Raw genomic sequence first — 24319 nt, 5'->3', positions numbered from 1 at the left:
TATAAATAAGCTGTTTGATGACAAAAATCAAAATGCACAAAAAGTAACATGGGACAAACGGCAGTGCTACTCCAGAATATTTTGAAGAATCTACCCCAGAAATTTTAAATCCTGTGAGAATAACACCTTGTTTTTTTTTTTAATTGTACTCCGAAATCTGTCAGAATCCAACCTACTATTGTCCAAAATTTTACAAGAACCGTGCCTACGATTCCTCCATAATCTTGCTCAATAATCATTTTCAAATGCCACCTAGAAGTCTTTTAAAATGCTAAAAAGTATTTTAAAAGAAATCTACTCATAATTTTAGTATCCTGGCAAAATGTTACATACCGTTATGTTGTAATCTTGCCCAGGATTTAAAAAAAATGAATTGGATTCGTTGAAAATCCGGGCTATGGAATCCTGGTAAAAAGCCTGTGAGAATCTTGCGAATGTTAAGGCTAATTTGCTGCTGACAAGAAAAGTAATAGTCAATCAAGATACGTGGGAAATTAATTGCATGAAATGATAAATAAAATCACATTTCTCTGATCGCATTACGAAGTTGAGAAGAAATGTAATTTGAAATCAGGCTCTGCCCCATTCAGTCAAGGAACTTCGTGTCCAGAATTTTGTTCTGAAAGTCTTGTCCCGAATTCTTTAAAAATCCTGTTCAAGAGATGTAATAGCCTGCCTTTCTTATAATTCTGTCAAGGCTGAATGTCAAAGGAAGTCATGGTAGAAACATTGTTGAAACACCCAGAATTTGATATTTAGAATTTAAAGCATTCATAAAATAAAAAAAATCTGAGAGGGTTAATAAACAAAACAATTTAAAGATTTACTAAGCTAGAATGTTAGGTCGAAACTAAATTGAAAATTAAATAAGCTTTGTATGTTCTAACTTCGGGTTGGTAGAATATTCAACGAGCAAAATATAAGAAGAATCTTCGAACCCTCCGCGGGCCGCACAAAATGAGGTCGTTGGTACGTTGGGCAGCCCTGGTCTAAACCATGCTGAGATGATCATTCAATTACTTTCAGAGCAACACTGCTTTTTTGCTGTAGAACATAGTAGCCTGGATTACTTTGATCTATTCTACCCGCCAGGAGCACCACTGTTGCCTGCCGAGCAGTTGGTTAAGCATGTAAAATGCAAACTCACTTTATGATTATGAATAGCAATTTATCCTGACGTCCAATTGATGCTGATTTAACCTAAATTATTTCACATGTATGCCACAAGCTTCTACGTGACCCGTTGACACGCTAAAACACATAAATCAAATGGGTCGATAAAAATTACGACCTAGCTCCTGTAGATACCATAGATCAATTCGTCCTGACCAACTTGATAGTTACGATGCCTTCAAATGTCAGTAGAGAATATTTTCGGGTTGAAAATTTTCTTGATTTCTCATAATAATGGAACATAGTGAATCTTCGTGCTTGCCACGCGATACACAAATGCAAAAATGGTTAATATCTAGTCAAAGGAAGCTCACAGTTCATAGCTGTGGAATGCTCATAAGAATACTAAGCCTAGAAACAGTCTCTGTTCCAGTAAAGACGTTACGCCAGGATGAACAAGAAAAAGAAGAAAAAGAGTCTATGTTACGTATTCAACCATGCCCAAGTAGTTCAACAGACCGTCCTGAAAGGATCAATGAACATGGTTCAACACTGCCCATAACTGCATATTTGTCACATTCGACATTTTTGACAATTTCTAGTTAATACCGGGGAGAGTCATCAAATGATTAAGACTCACTGAAATCTGTGAGTTTGTTCCAGGAAATCCGAAAAATACTAATGTGTTTAGTCATATTGGTAATTTTAACCGCATAACAGTCACATTGAGATTATACATGAGTCCCGTAATGAAGTAGCGATGAAATTACTATCAGAATTTTTTTCTGACTATTCACCCAATATGCGATATGAGTTGTACAAAATTTCAGCCTCAAATATGCACTTTTGAATTCTTGGTAATTTCTAGAAATTTTAGTTTCGTCCCATACTGCCCATAACTACATATTTGTAACATTCGACAAAAGTAGGCATTGAGTAAATGGAATACCAAGTGTGCATTTTACTACATTATGGGAGGAAACTAAAATTTCTAAAAAATACCAGGAACTCAAAATTGATTATTGAGGCTGTTATTTTGTACAACTCATATTGCATACTAGGTGAATAGTCAAAAAATAATTCTGATAGAAATTTCATTGCTATTCAGCTTATTACGCTAGCTATAAAATTGCAGGGGGTGATTCGATTTTGACATTTCTTGCTACAGATTTTATGGTTTGGTCTTAGTAGGCAATAATTTCAAATTGTTTATTAAACTGTCAAATATTTTCACTGAATCTATTTTCGGCTACGATTTTTTTGTTCGGCCTGGATTGTTAGAAATTTAACTCTTATTTTACCATTTTAGGCACCGAAGGACTACAAATTTATAAATGTAAACAGCTGCTTCACCAAACCAATGGACATTTCAATAGTTTTTGTAGGAATATGATCGATAATAACATTGTATCGTTTAGTAGATTTGCGGCTCGGCTGTTCTGTATTTTCAGAGAAAGCACAGGATCAGAAACAGAGACCGCCCACAGTTTCTAATCCATGTAAAGAGTGGGGTGATACAAGATGTTCATTGATTTTATTTTTATAAAGGACTACGCCGTAAATGACCAGCGCCAGCGTTATGCTGACGTATTGGTTCAACCATTCCCATCTACGGCTTGCTTGGGAATGGGCTTATTCTAAAATACTGTCCAATATTTTTGGGATGACAATTCATGTATTTAAGATTTTATAGATTTTAGTACGTTCTGTTGTTACGACTCAGTAAACGCACCAACATGACAAAAGCAATTATTCGGAAAATTAACACGGTCAAGAATCGCGATGGTCGTTCTTCAAAGTTCCTCTAAACGTTCAGTTCGTTTATTGGTTTACTAAGTTCTTCCAGTAGAAATGAAGAAAATGACATATACATAATCAATGAAGACATTTTTTCTACTTTCTATTCAACTCCATAAGACTACTGGTAGTAATGTCACTTTTTACTCCAGCATCAATCCGGACCATTAATTTGCCAACCTAAAATAATCAGAACATTAGAATAAAATAGGAAATTTAAACTTTATCGATACCTAAAAACAAGACTGCACATTTTTGACATTCCTTTAACAAACTTAACAATTTTCAAGTCCAAGAAGCTTACTTAGATCCAACTATAAAAATTATAGTATAGGCAAGAAATGTGAGGAAGGGGTGATACAAAATTTAAAGCAAGCCAGCGTAAAAAGCTGGATTAGATTACGAGGCTCATTTATAATCTCAATGTGATTATTATGCGATTATAATTACCAATGTGACAAAACAACTTGTTTTTTTTTTCGAATTTTCTATTATTATTTATTATTTATCTTTATTAGGGCGAATTTTCTAGAATAATCTCACAAATTTCAGTAAGTTGATCGAAAGTGTTTATCATTTGATGACTTTCCATGATATTAACTCCAATTTGTCAAAAATGTCGAATGTGACTATTATGCAGTTATGGGCAGCATACTGCCATAAAATTCACACTTGGTATTCCATTTACTCAATGTCTTCTCTTGTGGAATGTTACAAATATGCAGTTATGGGCAGAATAGGTTGCGTCGATTTTGACAAATTTTCTAAATTGAAAAACCGCATAGTCACAAATGGTAGCAAATGGTCCGAAACGAAACCCTGCATAATTGAAAAATTCTAAAAAAAATCGTTAAGCTACTCGGCAAGCGACTTGAAGTTTAGTATTGGAAAATGATTTATTCAGTTATGGGGAAACGGACCTTTTAAAAAATAACTAAAAATAGTTACTTTAGAGACGTACTGAAAATTCTCTGCCCAGCTGATAATTTAGGGCATGAAACAATGAACATTTCGTTAAAACATAACTTCCTAGTACCTAGCTCTTCAAATAAAAGTGTAAAAATAATTGGAAGCACCATAAATTTTATACGCATGAGCTGCCATTTTTTAATCTGGCATCACGGTGCATTTTATGTAGGAAAGTGGGTGGCAAAGCCGTCTTTCGCATCACCGCCTGCTAGATGGAGGTGCCAAGTAGTCGTTGAAACTAATTTCACTTCTATGTTAAATATTCTTGAGATTTTCACTAGATAGAAGAACGGTGTATTCAGCAAAGTTGTTACCTAGTTTAAGGACTACCCTTTAATGTGCCTAATTTTCAGGAATTCAACCGCTAGGCGTCGCTAGTGAGCATACAAACTATGTAATAACTCTACAGATATATGCTGGTATCTCAAGATCCTGATCATTTAGAAGGAAGATTTTTTCGACAAGTTTGTTCAGGTTGAAAATCGCCAATTGAACATTTTGGAATCCAAGATGGCGGCCCCATCTTCCTTCTAAATGATCAGGATCTTGAGCATCAATGATTTTCATGGACCGGAAGTCGCCATCTTGTTTTCCTGGATTCCAAAACGTTTGATTGGCAGCGATTTCCAACCTGAACAAACTTGTCGAAGAAATCTTTCTTTTTCAGGGGATAGGCAAGTGATTGAGATAGGTAAAATTTTGCTTGAATTCCAATCCTTATAACTTTATGAAAAGTGGATGAAATTTAATGCATCCGGAAGCTGTCGACGGCAAATTTACTCTTGTTTCAGTAACTTGCTGCCATGCATATTGGCCACTGCACACCGGAGATGTTCCGGATTTTCCGAGGTCTTATCCAAATGTTATTTATTCTGTTGCTTGTATTTTTGTGCGGTGAAAAGTTAGATAGATGTTTTCAATTTTCCTAGTAACTAGAACTAATAGAAAGTTGAATGCCACTGGACGCATTAAGATTTGTTGGAAATCTTAAGAAATGTGACGCAGTGAAAATCAATTTCCACATGAACATGATGTATGAACGATATGTTTGTAGCACTCAGATTGATTAGATAGTAGAATTGGATACAAAATATAACAAATTTTTTATCGGACTGTAAATAACAAACTGGAAAAACATACACTTTTTTCGAGATTTTTTGACTAATTACGTTAAAAGCATAATGAAAAAGAGGTAGAAACACCCTAGTGTCTTCGACAAAGTGATAGACAATTGTGTTAGCAAAAGGCTAGTGGTATTTTCAAATCATTTTCATTTTATTTTTGGGTCTCAGGTACGTATTCTGATAAACAGGTCCAAAAAACCACAAAATCGATTTTATACTCCTCTAAAATTTTACCAAACTGGCTCATTTTTGGACAAATAACTTGTTTTGATAAATAAGTTCGGAATTTGATGGGGCAAGGGTACCTTAGAAAAAGTGAACAGGTCTAATGATCAGCAATCATCAAAAATTTAAAAAGCTTTTAGCTTTAATTTTAAATTTCTTAATGGACAAATTCCATCCAGAATGAGTCGAAAAAAATATAAAAGTGCTCGATAGTCGTCGATTTGGATTAGATTTTGCACATGTTTTCAGTATGATAGAATAAGTGTTTTCCATAGGAAAATTGATCATTTTGACTCAAGTGAAATTGAAAAAGTTTTTCTAAGAACAACTTTTAGTCGATTTTCAAAATTTTGATTTTTTTTGTCAAAATAAATAAGTTCTGATGATACAATAAGAATCTTGAAATGATTCTGAACCATAATGATTATATGGATAGTTTTTTCTAGAAGTAGCCATTTTAGAATTATACGAGTTGAATACAAAAAAATATTATTTAATTATTGAAATAGGCCATTTCCATTAGTTATTCGCGATTGTCCATCAAGGAAAATAAGTAAGTGGAAAGAAATATGGTCTTTACTTTCGAAAATGTATTATTATTTATGGAGACACGCGAATGTCTAATGGAAAATTGCATATTTTAATATTTAAATAATATGTTTTGCAATAAACTCGATTTAATTCGGAAATGATTACTTCTAGAAAAATTATTCATATAATCATTATGGTTTAGTGTCATTTCAAGATTCTTACTGTATCATCGAAACGTATTTATTTTAACAAAATCAAAATTTTGAAATCGACCAAAAGTTGTTCTCAGAAAAACTATTTTATTAAAAATTTCTCCACGGTATTCAATTTAAATTATTATCAAAAAAACGGTATTCAATTTAAATTATTATCAAAAACCTCATTAAGTTTTTTGAAACAATACGGTTTTTTACGCGGGACGACGTAAAAAAAACCTTATTGAATTTACATTTCGAGAATTTTTAATCATATCATATCAGATCAAAATGAATCCAAATTGTACAGTAAGCTGCTCAAATCTAATCGTACAATAGGGTATCCGTCCAATTATGGAGGACCAGAGCACGGTGTTGAAATTTAAATCGTATTTCGATGTCCAAAACCTAGATATTATAGTGGTTTGCAATGTGAAGTGTTAAAACTATCCTTTATCTGGAGTAAAGTCAAGTAAAAAAGTAAATTTTGGAATCAAACATACATTTTTTTAACATAAATCTGAAGCTTTTCCTTTGTCTTATTAGTGTGGTATACCAAAAATTTTATTACATTCAGTAAACATTCAATGCCACACAATGTTCTAGCATTGAAATTATGCTCCCTCCATGCTAATGACACTGCACGGTACTGTCAGTTTGTGTGACTTTGGACATATCTGTAGAGAAAACAAATTCATTACTTTATGTCTTCATTCATTCGAACACAAATCAACAGAATCGAATGATTTTCTGACGATTTCGTCTCCTCTTCAATCGCAGCTGAACAATGTTCATGTAAATAGACAAAGTTCTTCCATCTGAGACCACTAGTCGCTATTTGAGAAATGATTTTTTTGACTTGAGTATAACCACAATTTTGGTGCTTTTAAAAATATTGTTCACTAGTTTTCACCAATCCAATGCAATTTTAAAAGATAGTTTCCTTGCGGTCATCTTGTATCTTAGTTTTTCTACGCATTTTTTGCATGTAATAATATAATTAATGTTTCCAGCAATTACATTTAAAATGACTATTAATACATCGAATTTTTGAATGTGATTTACAGATACCGCAATAATAGGCAAAAAGCTATTTTCATTGTCCTATTATTGCGGTATATGCTTTCTCTCGAAAATATAGCGCTTTTATTCAATATTCAATAACTATCATGTTACTACATCCATACTGAACTGATATACCCGCTGCATATAATTGTTTTGGTTCTAAACTTAAAAAATCACGTGTGAAAACCCGTCCGTAGATAGAGGGACTGGTTAAAAATAACTGTACTCTCAACGATCAAAACCGTTTAATTTTCAAAGTATTTATCTGGTACAGCTTGGGAATACTATAAGCTTTCATAATCATCAATAATATCCATAGAAAATAGAGTTTTCGATCAATAATGAGGGTTTAATTCTTATACCGCAATAATAAGGAATTCCGCAATAATGGGCAAATTACCCTAGACAAAACTACAAAACATTTGATTACAAATAAAACAGTTTGGATTTGCTCATTCGGGTTGAAGATTATGCACCCGGCGTGCCCATAACTCTTCAAAACGACTATCACCACCACCGCTGCTGCTGCTTCAACAACAAATTCAACATCACGACCAACCAGAACGAGCCAACTCAATAATTCAACCACTACTGGATTCAGTGCATCAGGTACACAATTTATCATCGCGTGACTTCCGGCGGCTGCTGATTCCCATTTCCTTCACCCCTTCTACGAAATGGCCACAGGCCCCGGGAGCTCCACTCGGGGAACGAGATAATGACGGCAGTTGGCTTGATTTAATTCCACCAGTCAATAACGCCGCCCGACATGGACAGGCTCTGTATATCGCAACAGTGGAAAATTCTAAGTTGAGGACACAGATAAGCGGACGTAACCCTCCTGAACAACACCGAACACGTATTTAATGGTGAATTAGAATTAGGGTAACTCGGTGTAATACGCCCCAACGGGGCAATACGCCCCTCTGAATTTTCACGGGATTGAAGCTTCTTATACACGTAAATATGATTACATTTCTTAACTATTCGCGAAAAAATGACGTTGCGCATATATGTTCTTTGAGAAATATAAACAATCAATAGAAATTCTAAAAATCTCGAAAATCAGGTTTTTCGCGTAAAATTACGCGTCCGATAAGCAAGCCTTGCCGTAAATGAAGCCATTCCTTTACTATTGTACTTATTACAAAAAACTTTCACCGGAAGACGACTGCTAATGGACCCCTTTAAGCTTAGCAAGTGCTGGAATTCTCCTTGGAAACATTTCTACAACGCTGTGGACCTTTTTTCTATGGGAGGGGCATATTGCCCGGGTTGTTTTGAAATGTAAACATTGGGACGGATTACAAAAAAACATCTTGTACACTTTTTAGAAGCAATCTGAAAAGAGAAAGTTGCATGCAGAGCATGACCTACTTAACCCATTAACGCCCGAATTATTTCACAATTATAGTAATCACCTGATTCTTTCTGGAGTATCGCAATACGATAAGAGAATGCTTATACCGTCATTTATTTGAAAATCTACGGTCACATTTTGTTACAGTACACAGTGGGTCATATGCACGCAAAATATTGAAAAAATAAAAAATTTCGATTATTTTCGCAAATGTTTGAAAGTGGTATGGCGCATTAAAACGTGACAAGATATTGTGACAAACATAATGTTAACGGTAATAACATGTTACTATAAATATAAATAACAAAACGAAGTTTATTTGAAAATTATGATAATTACACCACAAAATGATGATGAAATGCAGACGAAACACACAAGTACATATACGTACATACAAAACACATACTCGTTTGCACACACAAACATACATACATACACACACATATCCGGAGCAGTCACATTCTCCTGTTTTATTTACGCCAGACTCGTTATCAGTATCAAATGGTTGCGGAATACCTACTAATAACATATCCTCGAATATGATAATATTTTGTCATTTTGAAGAGCACTGAGGATTCAGCAGGATTCTCAAGGTATTTCCAAATTGCTCCTACAGGACTCTTGAAGGTTTCCCACAGAATTCAAACAGAATTCTCGAAGAATGTCGAATGGATTTCCACAGAATACACATTTGAATTTTCTCAGGATGCTCATAAAAATATACGAGATTCCTATAAGCTTCACAATTCCCGCAGTATTTCTACACAATTCTCAAAGAATATATAAAGGTTTCGCACAAAGTTTCTTGAGAATTCTCACATGTCTTTTATCCGATTCTTATATGATTCCCAAAGTATTTCCACAGCTTTTGCACAGTTTTACATCATAATTCTCACAGGATTCCCACAGTATTACCACTGAAAGCCCAGGAAACTCACAGGAAATCTTGTGTTTCAATTTAACCATTCCCAGTGGAATCCCAAAATCCACACTGGAAAACTATAATCTATACTGTAATCCAAGGATTCACACTGGAAACTCAAATTCTTCATTGGTATCCCAATATCCACACTGCAAACCTAGGATCCACATCTGGGATCCAGGACCCATAGTAGAATACCAGGATCCGCAGTGAATTCCAAGGATCTATACTGGAAACACAAAATCCCCTCTAGTATTCAAATATCTGCACTGAAATTCTAGAATCCACACTGAAATCCCAAGTTTCACCTTGGAAACCAAGGGCCTATGTTCCAATCCCGTGATTCACACTGAAATCGTAAGATCCACTCCGGAGTATCAAGATACTGAAATCCTAAGGTCCACACTGGAATCTCAAGATCCTCACTAAAATCTCACGTATCAAACTGGGATCTCAAAATCCTTACTGAAATCTTATGTTTCACATTAGAGTTCCACGACACACGTTACAATCCCAGCATCTAAACTGGAACACCAATATTCCCACTGGAATTTCCATAATCCACAATGGAATACCAAGATCCACACCAGTGATGGAAAGTGGCGAACAACTCTGCTGAACTGGAATAAAAACAAAACCAAATGCTTCTGAGCGTCTGAGCTTTACTCGCATCTGTCGTGCTCCCGAGTAATCAAAGCTAAAGTGATTCGTGTTCAAAGCTGCTTAGAGTCAAATATGCTTTTTCAAAAAAAAGCTGCTTCCCCAAAGAGATTTCTGGTTTTCAAGGGTTTTGACTAAAAACTTGTAGTTTACTGTCGATTTGATGGTTATACAATTAATTTGTCTGTCAAAACCATAATAAACCACACCTTACTCGGTTCCCGAGCTTTTTTTGGCATGTTCTCCCGAGCAGACGAGTGCGGATTTACTCACACATAGCCTGTTTGCGAGTCTGTCATGTATGTTATGCGTTGGTATACTCTCGTGAGCTGCTTCGTAATTCATACTTTTCATCCACTGATAAACAACAGTTCCAGGATCCACACAATATTACAACAAACCTAGTGGAATCCCAATATCCACAATAGAAAGCTGAGGTCCACAATGCGGTTACACCAACTACACTAGAATTCTAGGATCCACACTGGATTCCCAGAATCCACACTAGATTCCCAGAATCCACACTGGATTCCCAGAATCCACACTGGATTCCCAGAATCTACACTGCGATTCCAGAATCCACACTGGATTCCCAGGAATCCTTACTGGATTCCAGAATCCACACTGGATTCCCAGAATCCACACTGGATTCCCAGAATCCACACTGGATTCCCAGAATCCACACTGGGATTCCCAGAATCCACACTGGATTCCCAGAATCCACACTGGATTCCCAGAATCCACACTGGATTCCCAGAATCCACACTGGATTCCAGAAATCCACACTGGATTCCCAGAATCCACACTGGATTCCCAGAATCCACACTGGATTCCCAGAATCCACACTGGATTCCCAGAATCCACACTGGATTCCAGAATCCACATGATTCCAGAATCCACACTGGATTCCCAAGAATCCACACTGGATTCCCAGGAATCCACACTGGATTCCCAGAATCCACACTGATTCCCAGAATCCACACTGGATTCCAGAATCCACACTGGATTCCCAGAATCCACACTGGATTCCCAGAATCCACACTGGATTTCCCAGAATCCACACTGGATTCCCAGAATCCACACTGGATTCCCCAGAATCCACCACTGGATTTCCCAGGAATCCACACTGGATTCCCAGAATCCACACTGGATTCCCAGAATCCACACTGGATTCCCAGAATCCACACTGGATTCCCAGAATCCACACTGGATTCCCAGAATCCACACTGGATTCCCAGAATCCACACTGGATTCCCAGAATCCACACTGGATCCCAGAAGCCACACTGGATTCCAGAATCCACACTGGAGTCCCAGAAGCCACACTGGATTCCCAGAAGCCACACATGGATTCCCAGAATCCACACTGGATTCCCAGAATCCACACTGGATTCCCAGAATCCACACTGGATTCCATCCAGATCCAATCCACATGGATTCCCAGAATCCACACTGGATTCCCAGAATCCACACTGGATTCCCAGAATCCACACTGGATTCCCAGAATCCACACTGGATTCCCAGAATCCACACTGGATTCCCAGAATCCACACTGGATTCCCAGAATCCACACTGGATTCCCAGAATCCACACTGGATTCCCAGAATCCACACTGGATTCCCAGATCCACACTGGATTCCCAGAATCCACACTGGATTCCCAGAATCCACACTGGATTTCCCAGAATCCACACTGGATTCCCAGAATCCACACTGGATTCCCAGAATCCACACTGGATTCCCAGAATCCACACTGGATTCCAGAATCCACACTGGATTCCCAGAATCCACACTGGATTCCCAGAATCCACACTGGATTCCCAGAATCCACACTGGATTCCCAGAATCCACACTGGATTCCCAGAATCCACACTGGATTCCCAGAATCCACACTGGATTCCCAGAATCCACACTGGATTCCAGAATCCACTGATCCAAACACGGATTCCCAACACTGGATTCCCAGAATCACACTGGATTCCCAGAATCCACACTGGATTCCAGAATCCACACTGGATTCCCAGAATCCACACTGGATTCCCAGAATCCACACTGGATTCCAGAATCCACACTGGATTCCCAGAATCCACACTGGATTCCAGAATCCACACTGGATTCCCAGAATCCACACTGGATTCCCAGAATCCACACTGGATTCCCAGAATCCACACTGGATTCCCAGAATCCACACTGGATTCCCAGAATCCACACTGGATTCCCAGAATCCACACTGGATTCCCAGAATCCACACTGGATTCCCAGAAGCCACACTGGGATTCCCAGATCACACTGAGTCCCAGAAGCCACACTGGATTCCCAGAAGCCACACTGGATTTCCCAGAATCCACACTGGATTCCCAGAATCCACACTGGATTCCCAGAATCCACACTGGAATCCAGAATCCACACTGGATTCCCAGAATCCACACTGGATTCCCAGAATCCACACTGGATTCCCAGAATCCACACTGGATTCCCAGAATCCACACTGGATTCCCAGAATCCACACTGGATTCCCAGAATCCACACTGGATTCCCAGAATCCACACTGGATTCCCAGAATCCACACTGGATTCCCAGAATCCACACTAGATTCCCAGAATCCACACTGGATTCCCAGAATCCACACTAGATTCCCAGAATCCACACTGGATTCCCAGAATCCACACTGGATTCCAGAATCCACACTGGATTCCCAGAATCCACACTGGATTCCCAGAATCCACACTGGATTCCAGAATCCACACTGGATTCCCAGAATCCACACTGGATTCCAGAATCCACACTGGATTCCCAGAATCCACACTGGATTCCAGAATCCACACTGGATTCCAGAATCCACACTGGATTCCCAGAATCCACACTGGATTCCCAGAATCCACACTGGATTCCCAGAATCCACACTGGATTCCCAGAATCCACACTGGATTCCCAGAATGCACACTGGATTCCCAGAATGCACACTGGATTCCCAGAATCCACACTGGATTCCCAGAATCCACACTGGATTCCCAGAATCCACACTGGATTCCCAGAATCCACACTGGATTCCCAGAATCCACAATGGATTCCCAGAATCCACACTGGATTCCCAGAATCCACACTGGATTCCCAGAATCCACACTGGATTCCCAGAATCCACACTGGATTCCCAGAATCCACTCTACAATCTTAGGGTCCACACTGAAATTTTACGATCCACACTGGAATCCAAGGATCTGCACTGGGATCCCTGTATCTACACTGGCTTCCAGGATCCTTTATTCAATAGTTCAGGAATCTCTGATTTGCAAACCACGCTTATTGCTGTATAAGATGAGCGTGGTGATGACGAAAAGAGCTGCTGACAAAACAGCACAATCAATTGAAATAAGCGCAACCTAGTGGAATAAATCTGAATTAAAAACCCTGTCAATAGATTGTCCTTAATGTCTTTCACAACTTTGCCAAAGATACCAACTATCCATTTTGTCTAAAAAAATAACTGTGTTCATAAAAGTAACTGATCTCAAAATAGATCACTGGGCGTTCGAGGCATCTGATCTCAAAATAGATCACTGGGCGTTAATGGGTTAATAAGCAACACCTTGACATATAAAACTTTAGGAGTCATGCATTTGCTACTGCGATAGAGCAGTTTTTCCTTAAGGGGGGGCGTATTACACCTTTTTACCTTACACCAGATTTGCTGGTATTCAATCGATTTGACACATTTGCCAGTGCACACGTAGCTGAATGATGCAATAGTGTATGAATTTTGTGTGTAATAGTTTGCGCAAAGACGAAATTTTGTCTTTAATTTCATGGCACATGAGTTAATAGATCAAAATCTAGAATGCCGTGTCCTGTGATCTGTCAAATTTAGGACCAGTGAAGTGGTTCCCATTCTGATCTGAGCCCGACTACTATGTCATATTTTTGTCATTGCTTACACACTTTTTGGTTACGGGATTCTGCTTCATATTTATGCCGAATTTTTACTAACTTTGTACGACATGTATCCTTCCCTGACAGGGATGTTCCGCTCCGTTTGAAAATTGGAGCTGTACCTTCTTTAGACTAGAGTTCCTATAAACAAAAGTGACGTCATGTTCCAATTTTGAAAGGTCTCTTGCTCAATTGGAACGCGGATTTGCATAGAAATGACAGTTCGCCGCTGTTATAATTTTTAAAATTGACGCCACTCTTATTGAAATCAACTCTGCTTTTGACGTTATTCAGAACACGCTCGACTACTTTGATCAAACTTGCACCAGTTGTTCTCAATATAATAGGGTAACGACTGTTTATTTCGTTCATCACCACTAACAGTTGGCGCCAGCGGCAAAAAATGCAGACAACAACCTTTCGAACATTCAGTTTCTCTTACCGGCCGCCGAGCGGCGACACTGATGTTTGTATTCCTCTCACTGATCGCGCTACGCTGGATTCTCAAATTTCTCAAGCGCATGGAAGAATGGTAGTCGGAGAGCTGTCAAAACGTATGGAAAATAATGAAAATCGTAAATTGCTCGCAATTAGGAAACTGAATCAAAAAAGTAGTGATTAGAAATCAAGTGTAAAGTGAATACATAACTTGTTGTGTTTAGTTCATCTTCCGTGGTGCTTTCTTTGCTTCAGGATTTCGTTTTTACTACCATTGAAAAAGAGCCATCTATTGCCTTTTAAGTTTTGAATATCGCCCTATTGTTAACATATCACTGCCAAAGATTTTGGATTCCCGTACCAATTTGCTTTTAATCAGCCTTTATGTTTTGGATTCAGTCAAAAGATGACAGTGTGTTTGCTTAAAACGTATGGTATTTATACTTTCAATGGATTAGTACGAAAAGTATCCATACACTTTTCCATCATTCAACTACGTGCACACTAGCGAATGTCAGAGCGATCGGCCATTAGCACTTCTGGCAGCTGAGAAGTGTTACCTCTGTTGGTCTGTGCTTAAGGCCGCACGGGACGTCATCATAATCACCCTATCCATTTGAAGAAGCAAATCTCAAGAACCACTTTATATATCGATGCGAAAAATGTATCACTATGATTCTATATATGTAGTGCACAACCCAATAAATTTTCAGCTTCATCGGTTCACTAAAACTCGAGATTTGCTTCCACAAAGTTTCGATTATAATTGTTAGAGTGAGACAAAAGATAGGGAAAATAACACGGTCTCCCGTGTCTCCTTAAGAAACATCAAGCATTATTTGTCGAACCGCACTCTCCGCGCCCAATCCAAACAAGATGGACGAACCCGGGGCACGCAAATGTTCATCGAATGATAATTGCCGGAGTGTGTCATTCACTCGATATGCGAACCTAACCTAGGCACTACGCTGAAAACAACGATCATCATCGCCTGCTAATGTATGCTAATTATGGCCTACTGCTGATGTTGCTATTGTACATTTTAATGATCATAAATTATACAAGGAATCGGGAAATATCTGCCAATGAGCAGCGGTTTACGACACGTGGGAAGCAGCTTTCGGCACGATTTTGCTGGGAAAATGAGCACGTGCCTATAAAATTTTGGTTGGGCGCCATAGCACCTGAGAAGAAAAGTACATTCATTTAGCGTTTACGTTTACAATGCGATAAAGATAATGTTTCGATGTAGGCGTGTTTTATTTCTTCGCCGTGGGTGAAACCCAGCAATATCCAATTATAAAAGGGAAAATGAATCATTAACGAAACTGCGAAGAATAATGGAAGACAATCGGTAAAACGATGGCAATGCCATCTTGGATAGATTGAGCTCAACAGCCTACTTTTCGCCAAAAGTTATGCAATTCATTTGCTCATTAGTGATGTGCAATTCTGTCCGACCAAGAACTCATTAATTTACCATTTATTCTGCTTTTATATACTTACAGCTCCTTCCACCGTGGGACGTCACCAAGCAGGGTATGCTGTCGTTCAAATTTCGCACAAACGAACCCAACGGATTGATCATCCTGAACACTGTGATTCGGCAGCCTAGGGTAAGTGATGGTCTTAACAAGGTTTTATGAGGGCATTCAATCAACCATCAACTTTCCTCAACAGCCGGACTTCTTTGCGGTTGAACTGCTCAACGGCCACATCTACATCCACATGGAGTTGGGGTCGGGAGCTGTCAAGGTGCGGGCATCCCGAAGGCGGGTAGACGACGGAGTTTGGCACGAGCTTTCGTTGAGGCGGAATGGTCGAGAAGGCAAGGTGGGCGTCGATGGACAGTGGAATGACTTCCGAACGCCGGGTGACTCGACGCAGCTGGAGTTGGACAGTCCCATGTACGTGGGCGGCATTGGACCTCCGTATGCAGATGTGGTCATCCCGCCGGCAATCTGGACGGCTACTCTACGGCAGGGATTCGTGGGCTGTTTGCGGGACCTGGTTTTGTCGGGGAAACCCGTGGACATAGCCGCCTACGCAAGGCAACAGGATTCAGGTAAGTAGATTCGATGGACTGCCGTCTGGACTGCTGGATGAGTCACGTAACTCGTTTTTTCTACAGGAGCGATCAAACCGTCCTGTCACATAGTTCCAACCCAGTGTGGAGGCTCCGTATCTCCCTGTCAAAACGGAGGACAGTGCACTGAGGGTTGGAACCGGCCGCTCTGTGACTGTTCGGCAACACTGTTCACCGGGCCGACATGCGGTCGAGAATCGGCAACACTGGCGTTCAACGGTTCGCAGCACATGGCCATCTGGATCGGTGGCACCCAAGGAACTCGAACGCAAACCGAAGAGCTGGTGATCCGGTTCAAAACTTCCCGTCCGGCCGGCCTTCTACTGCTCACCAGCGCCGAAACCAGTTCGTCCGATCGGCTCGAAATCGGACTGGTAGCGGGCCGTGTCCGGGCAAACGTCAAGCTAGGCGAACGCGAGAAGGTAACGCTTCCAATACACGCTGCTAAGCCTAAACCGGCACTCAGTAGAATAGAACCTCAACGCATTTCTCTCTTTCTATCTTCTCTGCTCTTCCAACTTGATAAATCGATAAACCGAAATCTTCTTTATCGTCCGCCGATGCACAAACAAACTCGTTACCATAACAACACGAAGAATCTACTGGCCGGCCAGGGAGTTCTCAATGACAACAACTGGCACACGGTGAGATTCTCCCGGCGGGCGTCCAATCTCCGACTGCAAGTTGACGGGGCACCTCCCGTCAGGGGTACGTTATGTATGTATCAACAGCACCATATTTTGCCCTATTACGTGTCGTGACGTGTCGTTTCTCTTTTTTGATGATGATACAAAAATTACGAAAAGACAAAGCGAAACCGAGGCTCTCTCCTCGGGAACGTTCCAAAATTCGCTTCGTTTCTTGAGAAAAAAAAAAGAGCAATAATAATGAAACATTGAATTGGTATCGAGCGGAAGAAAAATCGGTGTAACTTTCCACGGTCCAACTTGGTTCTTTCGAATGAGATAAAAAAAAACTACGAAAATAGAAGAATCAACCAGAGCAACTCGACCCTATTGTTCCGCATCCCATCCCTTACAATCCCTCGAAACAAAGAGACAACGAAAGCGAAAAAACTCATTAACTATCATATTTCGTTGCTTCATCACTTCCAACCCAACGAACGCCACTATCACAATTACCGCCAAACAAAAGAACCTAACCTCAAACAAAACAAACCGCCAACGGAAGCGCGACAAACTCCACCCTCGATCTCTCTTTCTCTCTCTCTTCTTATCGTCCAATTAGCCATTATCATTGTTTCCGTTCCGCTGTTTCACTTTTGCCTGTCATCGTCATACCCAAATGCTTAAACCACACACAATCGATTCGAAAAACCATCGTCGCAATCGTTTGCTTCAAATTAAACTGTATAATTCCGACAAGCACTTCATTTTTTATGGCAGATTTTACTCTAACGCTGACCAGTGTTACCAACATTAAAACGTGTTCTTTCACCACACAAATTCACCACCCAATCGTTCAGCTAGAATCAAAATCCAAGTAACCATCGGATTACTCGAAATTCATTTCATTTCCCATTTATGTTTAATGACTTTGTCAACTCATTCGCCTACTTTTCATTCGTTTTCCACTCATCAAATGTCATCGATGCTTTTGCGCGATCTGAGTATGGGAAAACACGTGGCTTCGGATTCAATCAATCCGGGGGAAATGGGAGGGGGGTGGTGAGAATCAATACACATCACAATCAAACGTCAATCAGCTGCAAAATCCATTGCCGATGGATGCGCGATGAGTCGAGTCGATGAATAATAATCGACAAATATGTGCCGATAACAATAACCATTAACGGAGGGTGGTTCGTCCGTGGGTTTACTTCTGCGCTTCGGTGAACGAGAAACGTGCGGTTGCAATTATTTTCCGCCCCATCGAGCATTTTAATCGGCGCCGAGCCGGACCAATGGAAAACATCATCTGTCATCATGAGCCAAATTGTAAAAATATTGTAGTCAAGTGGACCCACTTTAACCTCTAAAGTAGTTATCATATGACAAGTGGTGGGTTAATGAGAATCATGCTTACAAATGCACAATAAACAGAGATCATCGAAACTCGAAAAAAATGCTACTTTGAAGAGAACAAATACCAAATTACCAAATAGCTCAGAGAACAAACATCAAAAACCAATTTCAACACTGTGTGGAGAATATAAAGTGACAGCACAAATAGTCACCAAGAAAACGTGGTGAATATAACCATTTCAACACATTGTAGTTTTTAGTTTATGATTTTTGTGCTTCACAGATTCTTATGGAGCACTGAAATTTCCTGATTAGGTACTTCATTGACTTTTCTGGAGCCTGTCAAGCTCCATATATGAAAGCAAGTTAACAGCATAGTCAACAGTTCCATAACAGCAGGCGCAACATTCATGAAAAGGAGAAAACATAAATTTTCTTGAAATTTCTTGATTTTGTGCTTCACGAATTCTTCTGGAGCTTGGTAAGCTTCACCCGAGAGATAGACCATGTAGAAAAAGATAACTGGAGGAATTTGTCTCACATTTTCTGAATGTTTCGCTTCCAGGATTCTTATGGAGCCTGGTAGGCTCAATCCAAGGAAATAAAATTTCCTTCTTCAGTACTTCACGAAATTTTCTGGAGCTTGTTAAGCTCCATCTATGAAAGCAAGATGAAAATCAGCTTAGGGATGGTACACAAATTATGTCACGCTAAATTTCAGATTTTTTGACCACCTCCCCCTCCCCCTTTGTCACGTTTTTTGTATGAGTCCTCCGAAATTTTTGTAAGGCTTGTCACGCTTGGCTTGACCCCCTCCCCCCCATCGGAGCGTGACGTAATTTGTGCATGACCCCTTAAGTTATTCCATAACAGGAACAACATTAGAAAAAGAGATATATTTGCTTGAAATTTCCTGATTTTGTGCTTCATGGACATTCATCCGTCCAAGAAGGTAAGATAAAAATCATTGAACATGTAACGAAAGGTGTATGGAGGAACAAGACTGAAATTTCCTGTTTTTTGCTTAACGGAGGCTGGAAAAGCTTCCTCCGGGAAGCTGGAAAAGCTTCCTACGGCAAGCTGGAAAAGCTTCCTACGGCATGCTGGAAAAGCTTCCTACGGCAAGCTATAAAAGCTTCCTCCGGGAAGCTGGAAAAGCTTCCTCCGGGAAGCTGGAAAAGCTTCCTCCGGGAAGCTGGAAAAGCGTCCTCCAGGAAGCTGGAAAAACTTCATCCGAAAAGCTGGAAAAGCTTCATCCGGGAAGCTGGAAAAGCTTCCTCCGGGAAGCTGGAAAAGCGTCCTCCAGGAAGCTGGAAAAGCTTCATCCGAAAAGCTGGAAAAGCTTCATCCGGGAAGCTGGAAAAGCTTCCTCCGGGAAGCTGGAAAAGCTTCCTCCGGGAAGCTGGAAAAGCTTCCTCCGGGAAGCTGGAAAAGCTACCTACAGGAAGCTGGAAAATATTCCTACGGGAAGCTGGAAAAGCGTCCTCCAGGAAGCTGGAAAAGCATCCTCCGGGAAGCTGGAAAAGCTTCCTACGGCAAGCTGGAAATGCTTCCTACAGGAAGCTGGAAAAGCTTCCTACGGGAAGCTGGAAAAGCGTCCTCCGGGAAGCTGGAAAAGCGTCCTCCGGGAAGCTGGAAAAGCTTCCTCCGGGAAGCTGGAAAAGCTTCCTCCGGGAAGCTGGAAACGCTTCCTCTAGGAAGCCGGAAAAGCTTCCCCAAGGAATCTGGAAAAGCTTCCTCCGGGAAGCTGGAAAATATTCCTCCAGGAAGCTGGAAAGGCGTCCTCCGGGAAGCTGGAAAAGCATCCTCCGGGAAGCTGGAAAAGCTTCCTACGGCAAGCTGGAAAAGCTTCCTCCGGGAAGCTGAAAAAGCGTCCTCCGGGGAGCTGGAAAAGCCTTTTCCAGGAAGCTGGAAAATCTTCCTCCAGGAAGCTGGAAAAGCTTTCTCCGGGAAGCTGGAAAAGCTTCCTCCAGGAAGCTGGATAATCTTCCTCCAGTAAGCTGGAAAAGCTTCCTCCGGGAAGCTGGAAAGCTTCCTCCAGGAAGCTGGAAAAGCTTCCTACGGCAAGCTGGAAAAGCTTCCTCCGGGAAGCTGGAAAAGCTTTCTCCGGGAAGCTGGAAAATCTTCCTCCAGGAAGCTGGAAAAGCTTCCTCCGGGAAACTGGAAAAGCTTCCACCGGGAAGCCGGAAAAGCTCCGGGGAGCTGGAAAAGCTCCGGGGAGCTGGAAAAGCTCCGGGGAGCTGGAAAAGCTCCGGGGAGCTGGAAAAGCTTCCTCCAGGAAGCTGGAAAATCTTCCTCCAGGAAGCTGGAAAAGCTTCCTCCGTGAAGCTGGAAAAGCTTCCTCCGCAAAGCTGGATAAGCTTCCTCCGGGAAGCTTGAAAAGCTTCCACCGGGAAGATGGAAAAGCTTCCTACGGCAAGCTGGAAATGCTTCCTACAGGAAGCTGGAAAAGCTTCCTTCGGGAAGCCGGAAAAGCTTTCTCCGGGAAGCTGGAAAAGCTTCCTCCAGGAAGCTGGATAATCTTCCTCCAGTAAGCTGGAAAAGCTTCCTCCGGGAAGCTGGAAAGCTTCCTCCAGGAAGCTGGAAAAGCTTCCTACGGCAAGCTGGAAAAGCTTCCTCCGGGAAGCTGGAAAAGCTTTCTCCGGGAAGCTGGAAAATCTTCCTCCAGGAAGCTGGAAAAGCTTCCTCCGGGAAACTGGAAAAGCTTCCTTCGGGAAGCCGGAAAAGCTCCGGGGAGCTGGAAAAGCTCCGGGGAGCTGGAAAAGCTCCGGGGAGCTGGAAAAGCTCCGGGGAGCTGGAAAAGCTTCCTCCAGGAAGCTGGAAAATCTTCCTCCAGGAAGCTGGAAAAGCTTCCTCCGTGAAGCTGGAAAAGCTTCCTCCGCAAAGCTGGATAAGCTTCCTCCGGGAAGCTTGAAAAGCTTCCACCGGGAAGATGGAAAAGCTTCCTACGGCAAGCTGGAAATGCTTCCTACAGGAAGCTGGAAAAGCTTCCTACGGGAAGCTGGAAAAGCGTCCTCCGGGAAGCTGGAAAAGCTTCATCCGAAAAGCTGGAAAAGCTTCATCCGGGAAGCTGGAAAAGCTTCCTCCGGGAAGCTGGAAAAGCGTCCTCCAGGAAGCTGGAAAAGCTTCATCCGAAAAGCTGGAAAAGCTTCATCCGGGAAGCTGGAAAAGCTTCCTCCGGGAAGCTGGAAAAGCTTCCTCCGGGAAGCTGGAAAAGCTTCCTCCGGGAAGCTGGAAAAGCTTCCTCCGGGAAGCTGGAAAAGCTTCCTCCGGGAAGCTGGAAAAGCTTCCTACAGGAAGCTGGAAAATATTCCTACGGGAAGCTGGAAAAGCGTCCTCCAGGAAGCTGGAAAAGCATCCTCCGGGAAGCTGGAAAAGCTTCCTACGGCAAGCTGGAAATGCTTCCTACAGGAAGCTGGAAAAGCTTCCTACGGGAAGCTGGAAAAGCGTCCTCCGGGAAGCTGGAAAAGCGTCCTCCGGGAAGCTGGAAAAGCTTCCTCCGGGAAGCTGGAAAAGCTTCCTCCGGGAAGCTGGAAACGCTTCCTCTAGGAAGCCGGAAAAGCTTCCCCAAGGAATCTGGAAAAGCTTCCTCCGGGAAGCTGGAAAATATTCCTCCAGGAAGCTGGAAAGGCGTCCTCCGGGAAGCTGGAAAAGCATCCTCCGGGAAGCTGGAAAAGCTTCCTACGGCAAGCTGGAAAAGCTTCCTCCGGGAAGCTGAAAAAGCGTCCTCCGGGGAGCTGGAAAAGCCTTTTCCAGGAAGCTGGAAAATCTTCCTCCAGGAAGCTGGAAAAGCTTTCTCCGGGAAGCTGGAAAAGCTTCCTCCAGGAAGCTGGATAATCTTCCTCCAGTAAGCTGGAAAAGCTTCCTCCGGGAAGCTGGAAAGCTTCCTCCAGGAAGCTGGAAAAGCTTCCTACGGCAAGCTGGAAAAGCTTCCTCCGGGAAGCTGGAAAAGCTTTCTCCGGGAAGCTGGAAAATCTTCCTCCAGGAAGCTGGAAAAGCTTCCTCCGGGAAACTGGAAAAGCTTCCTTCGGGAAGCCGGAAAAGCTCCGGGGAGCTGGAAAAGCTCCGGGGAGCTGGAAAAGCTCCGGGGAGCTGGAAAAGCTCCGGGGAGCTGGAAAAGCTTCCTCCAGGAAGCTGGAAAATCTTCCTCCAGGAAGCTGGAAAAGCTTCCTCCGTGAAGCTGGAAAAGCTTCCTCCGCAAAGCTGGATAAGCTTCCTCCGGGAAGCTTGAAAAGCTTCCACCGGGAAGATGGAAAAGCTTCCTACGGCAAGCTGGAAATGCTTCCTACAGGAAGCTGGAAAAGCTTCCTACGGGAAGCTGGAAAAGCGTCCTCCGGGAAGCTGGAAAAGCTTCCTCCGGGAAGCTGGAAAAGCTTCCTCCGGGAAGCTGGAAAAGCTTCCTCCGGGAAGCTGGAAAAGCTTCCTCCAGGAAGCCGGAAAAGCTTCCCCAAGGAATCTGGAAAAGCTTCCTCTGGAAAGCTGGAAAATATTCCTCCAGGAAGCTGGAAAAGCATCCTCCGGGAAGCTGGAAAAGCTTCCTACGGCAAGCTGGAAAAGCTTCCTCCGGGAAGCTGGAAAAGCTTCCTCCGGGAAGCTGAAAAAGCGTCCTCCGGGGAGCTGGAAAAGCCTTTTCCAGGAAGCTGGAAAATCTTCCTCCAGGAAGCTGGAAAAGCTTTCTCCGGGAAGCTGGAAAAGCTTCCTCCAGGAAGCTGGATAATCTTCCTCCAGTAAGCTGGAAAAGCTTCCTCCGGGAAGCTGGAAAGCTTCCTCCAGGAAGCTGGAAAAGCTTCCTACGGCAAGCTGGAAAAGCTTCCTCCAGGAAGCTGGAAAAGCTTTCTCCGGGAAGCTGGAAAATCTTCCTCCAGGAAGCTGGAAAACCTTCCTCCGGGAAACTGGAAAAGCTTCCTTCGGGAAGCTGGAAAAGCTTCCTCCAGGAAGCTGGATAATCTTCCTCCAGTAAGCTGGAAAATCTTCCTCCAGGAAGCTGGAAAAGCTTCCTCCGTGAAGCTGGAAAAGCTTCCTCCGCGAAGCTGGATAATCTTCCTCCAGTAAGCTGGAAAAGCTTTCTCCGGGAAGCTGGAAAGCTTCCTCCGAGAAGCTGGAAAGCTTCCTCCAGGAAGCCGGAAAAGCTTCCCCAAGGAATCTGGAAAAGCTTCCTACGGGAATCTGGAAAAGCGTCTTCCAGGAAGCTGCAAAATCTTCCTCTGGGAAGCTGGAAAAGCTTCCTAAGGGAAGCTGGAAAAGCTTCCTCCAGGAAGCTGGAAAAGCATCCTCCAGGAAGCTGGAAAAGCTTCCTCCAGGAAGCTGGAAAAGCTTCCTCCAGGAAGCTGGAAAAGCTTCCTCCGCAAAGCTGGATAAGCTTCCTCCGGGAAGCTGGAAAAGCTTCCTACAGGAAGCTGGAAAATATTCCTACGGGAAGCTGGAAAAGCGTCCTCCAGGAAGCTGGAAAAGCATCCTCCGGGAAGCTGGAAAAGCTTCCTACGGCAAGCTGGAAATGCTTCCTACAGGAAGCTGGAAAAGCTTCCTCCGGGAAGCTGGAAAAGCTTCCTCCGGGAAGCTGGAAAAGCTTCCTCCGGGAAGCTGGAAAAGCTTCCTCCGGGAAGCTGGAAAAGCTTCCTCCGGAAAGCTGGAAAAGCGTCCTCCAGGAAGCTGGAAAAGCTTCATCCGAAAAGCTGGAAAAGCTTCATCCGGGAAGCTGGAAAAGCTTCCTCCGGGAAGCTGGAAAAGCTTCCTCCGGGAAGCTGGAAAAGCTTCCTCCGGGAAGCTGGAAAAGCTTCCTCCGGGAAGCTGGAAAAGCTTCCTCCGGGAAGCTGGAAAAGCTTCCTACAGGAAGCTGGAAAATATTCCTACGGGAAGCTGGAAAAGCGTCCTCCAGGAAGCTGGAAAAGCATCCTCCGGGAAGCTGGAAAAGCTTCCTACGGCAAG

At 42.3% G+C, this 24319-nt stretch overlaps 1 protein-coding gene across 1 annotated transcript in view; it reads left to right on the top strand.

Moving 5' to 3' along the window:
* LOC5567609 (neurexin-1) overlaps positions 1 to 24319 on the top strand; it is a 571360-nt gene that overhangs the window by 494879 nt on the left and 52162 nt on the right. The window contains 4 exon segments of the mRNA XM_021857706.1: positions 15832 to 15939; positions 16004 to 16388; positions 16455 to 16831; positions 17006 to 17117. Coding sequence (XP_021713398.1) covers positions 15832 to 15939; positions 16004 to 16388; positions 16455 to 16831; positions 17006 to 17117 — 982 coding nt within the window.

Source organism: Aedes aegypti, chromosome 1, assembly GCF_002204515.2.
Source record: "Aedes aegypti strain LVP_AGWG chromosome 1, AaegL5.0 Primary Assembly, whole genome shotgun sequence".
In the NCBI taxonomy this organism is placed as follows: Eukaryota; Metazoa; Arthropoda; class Insecta; order Diptera; family Culicidae; genus Aedes; species Aedes aegypti.
Note: the sequence above shows the minus strand (reverse complement) of the source record. Positions and strands in the feature narration are given on the sequence as shown.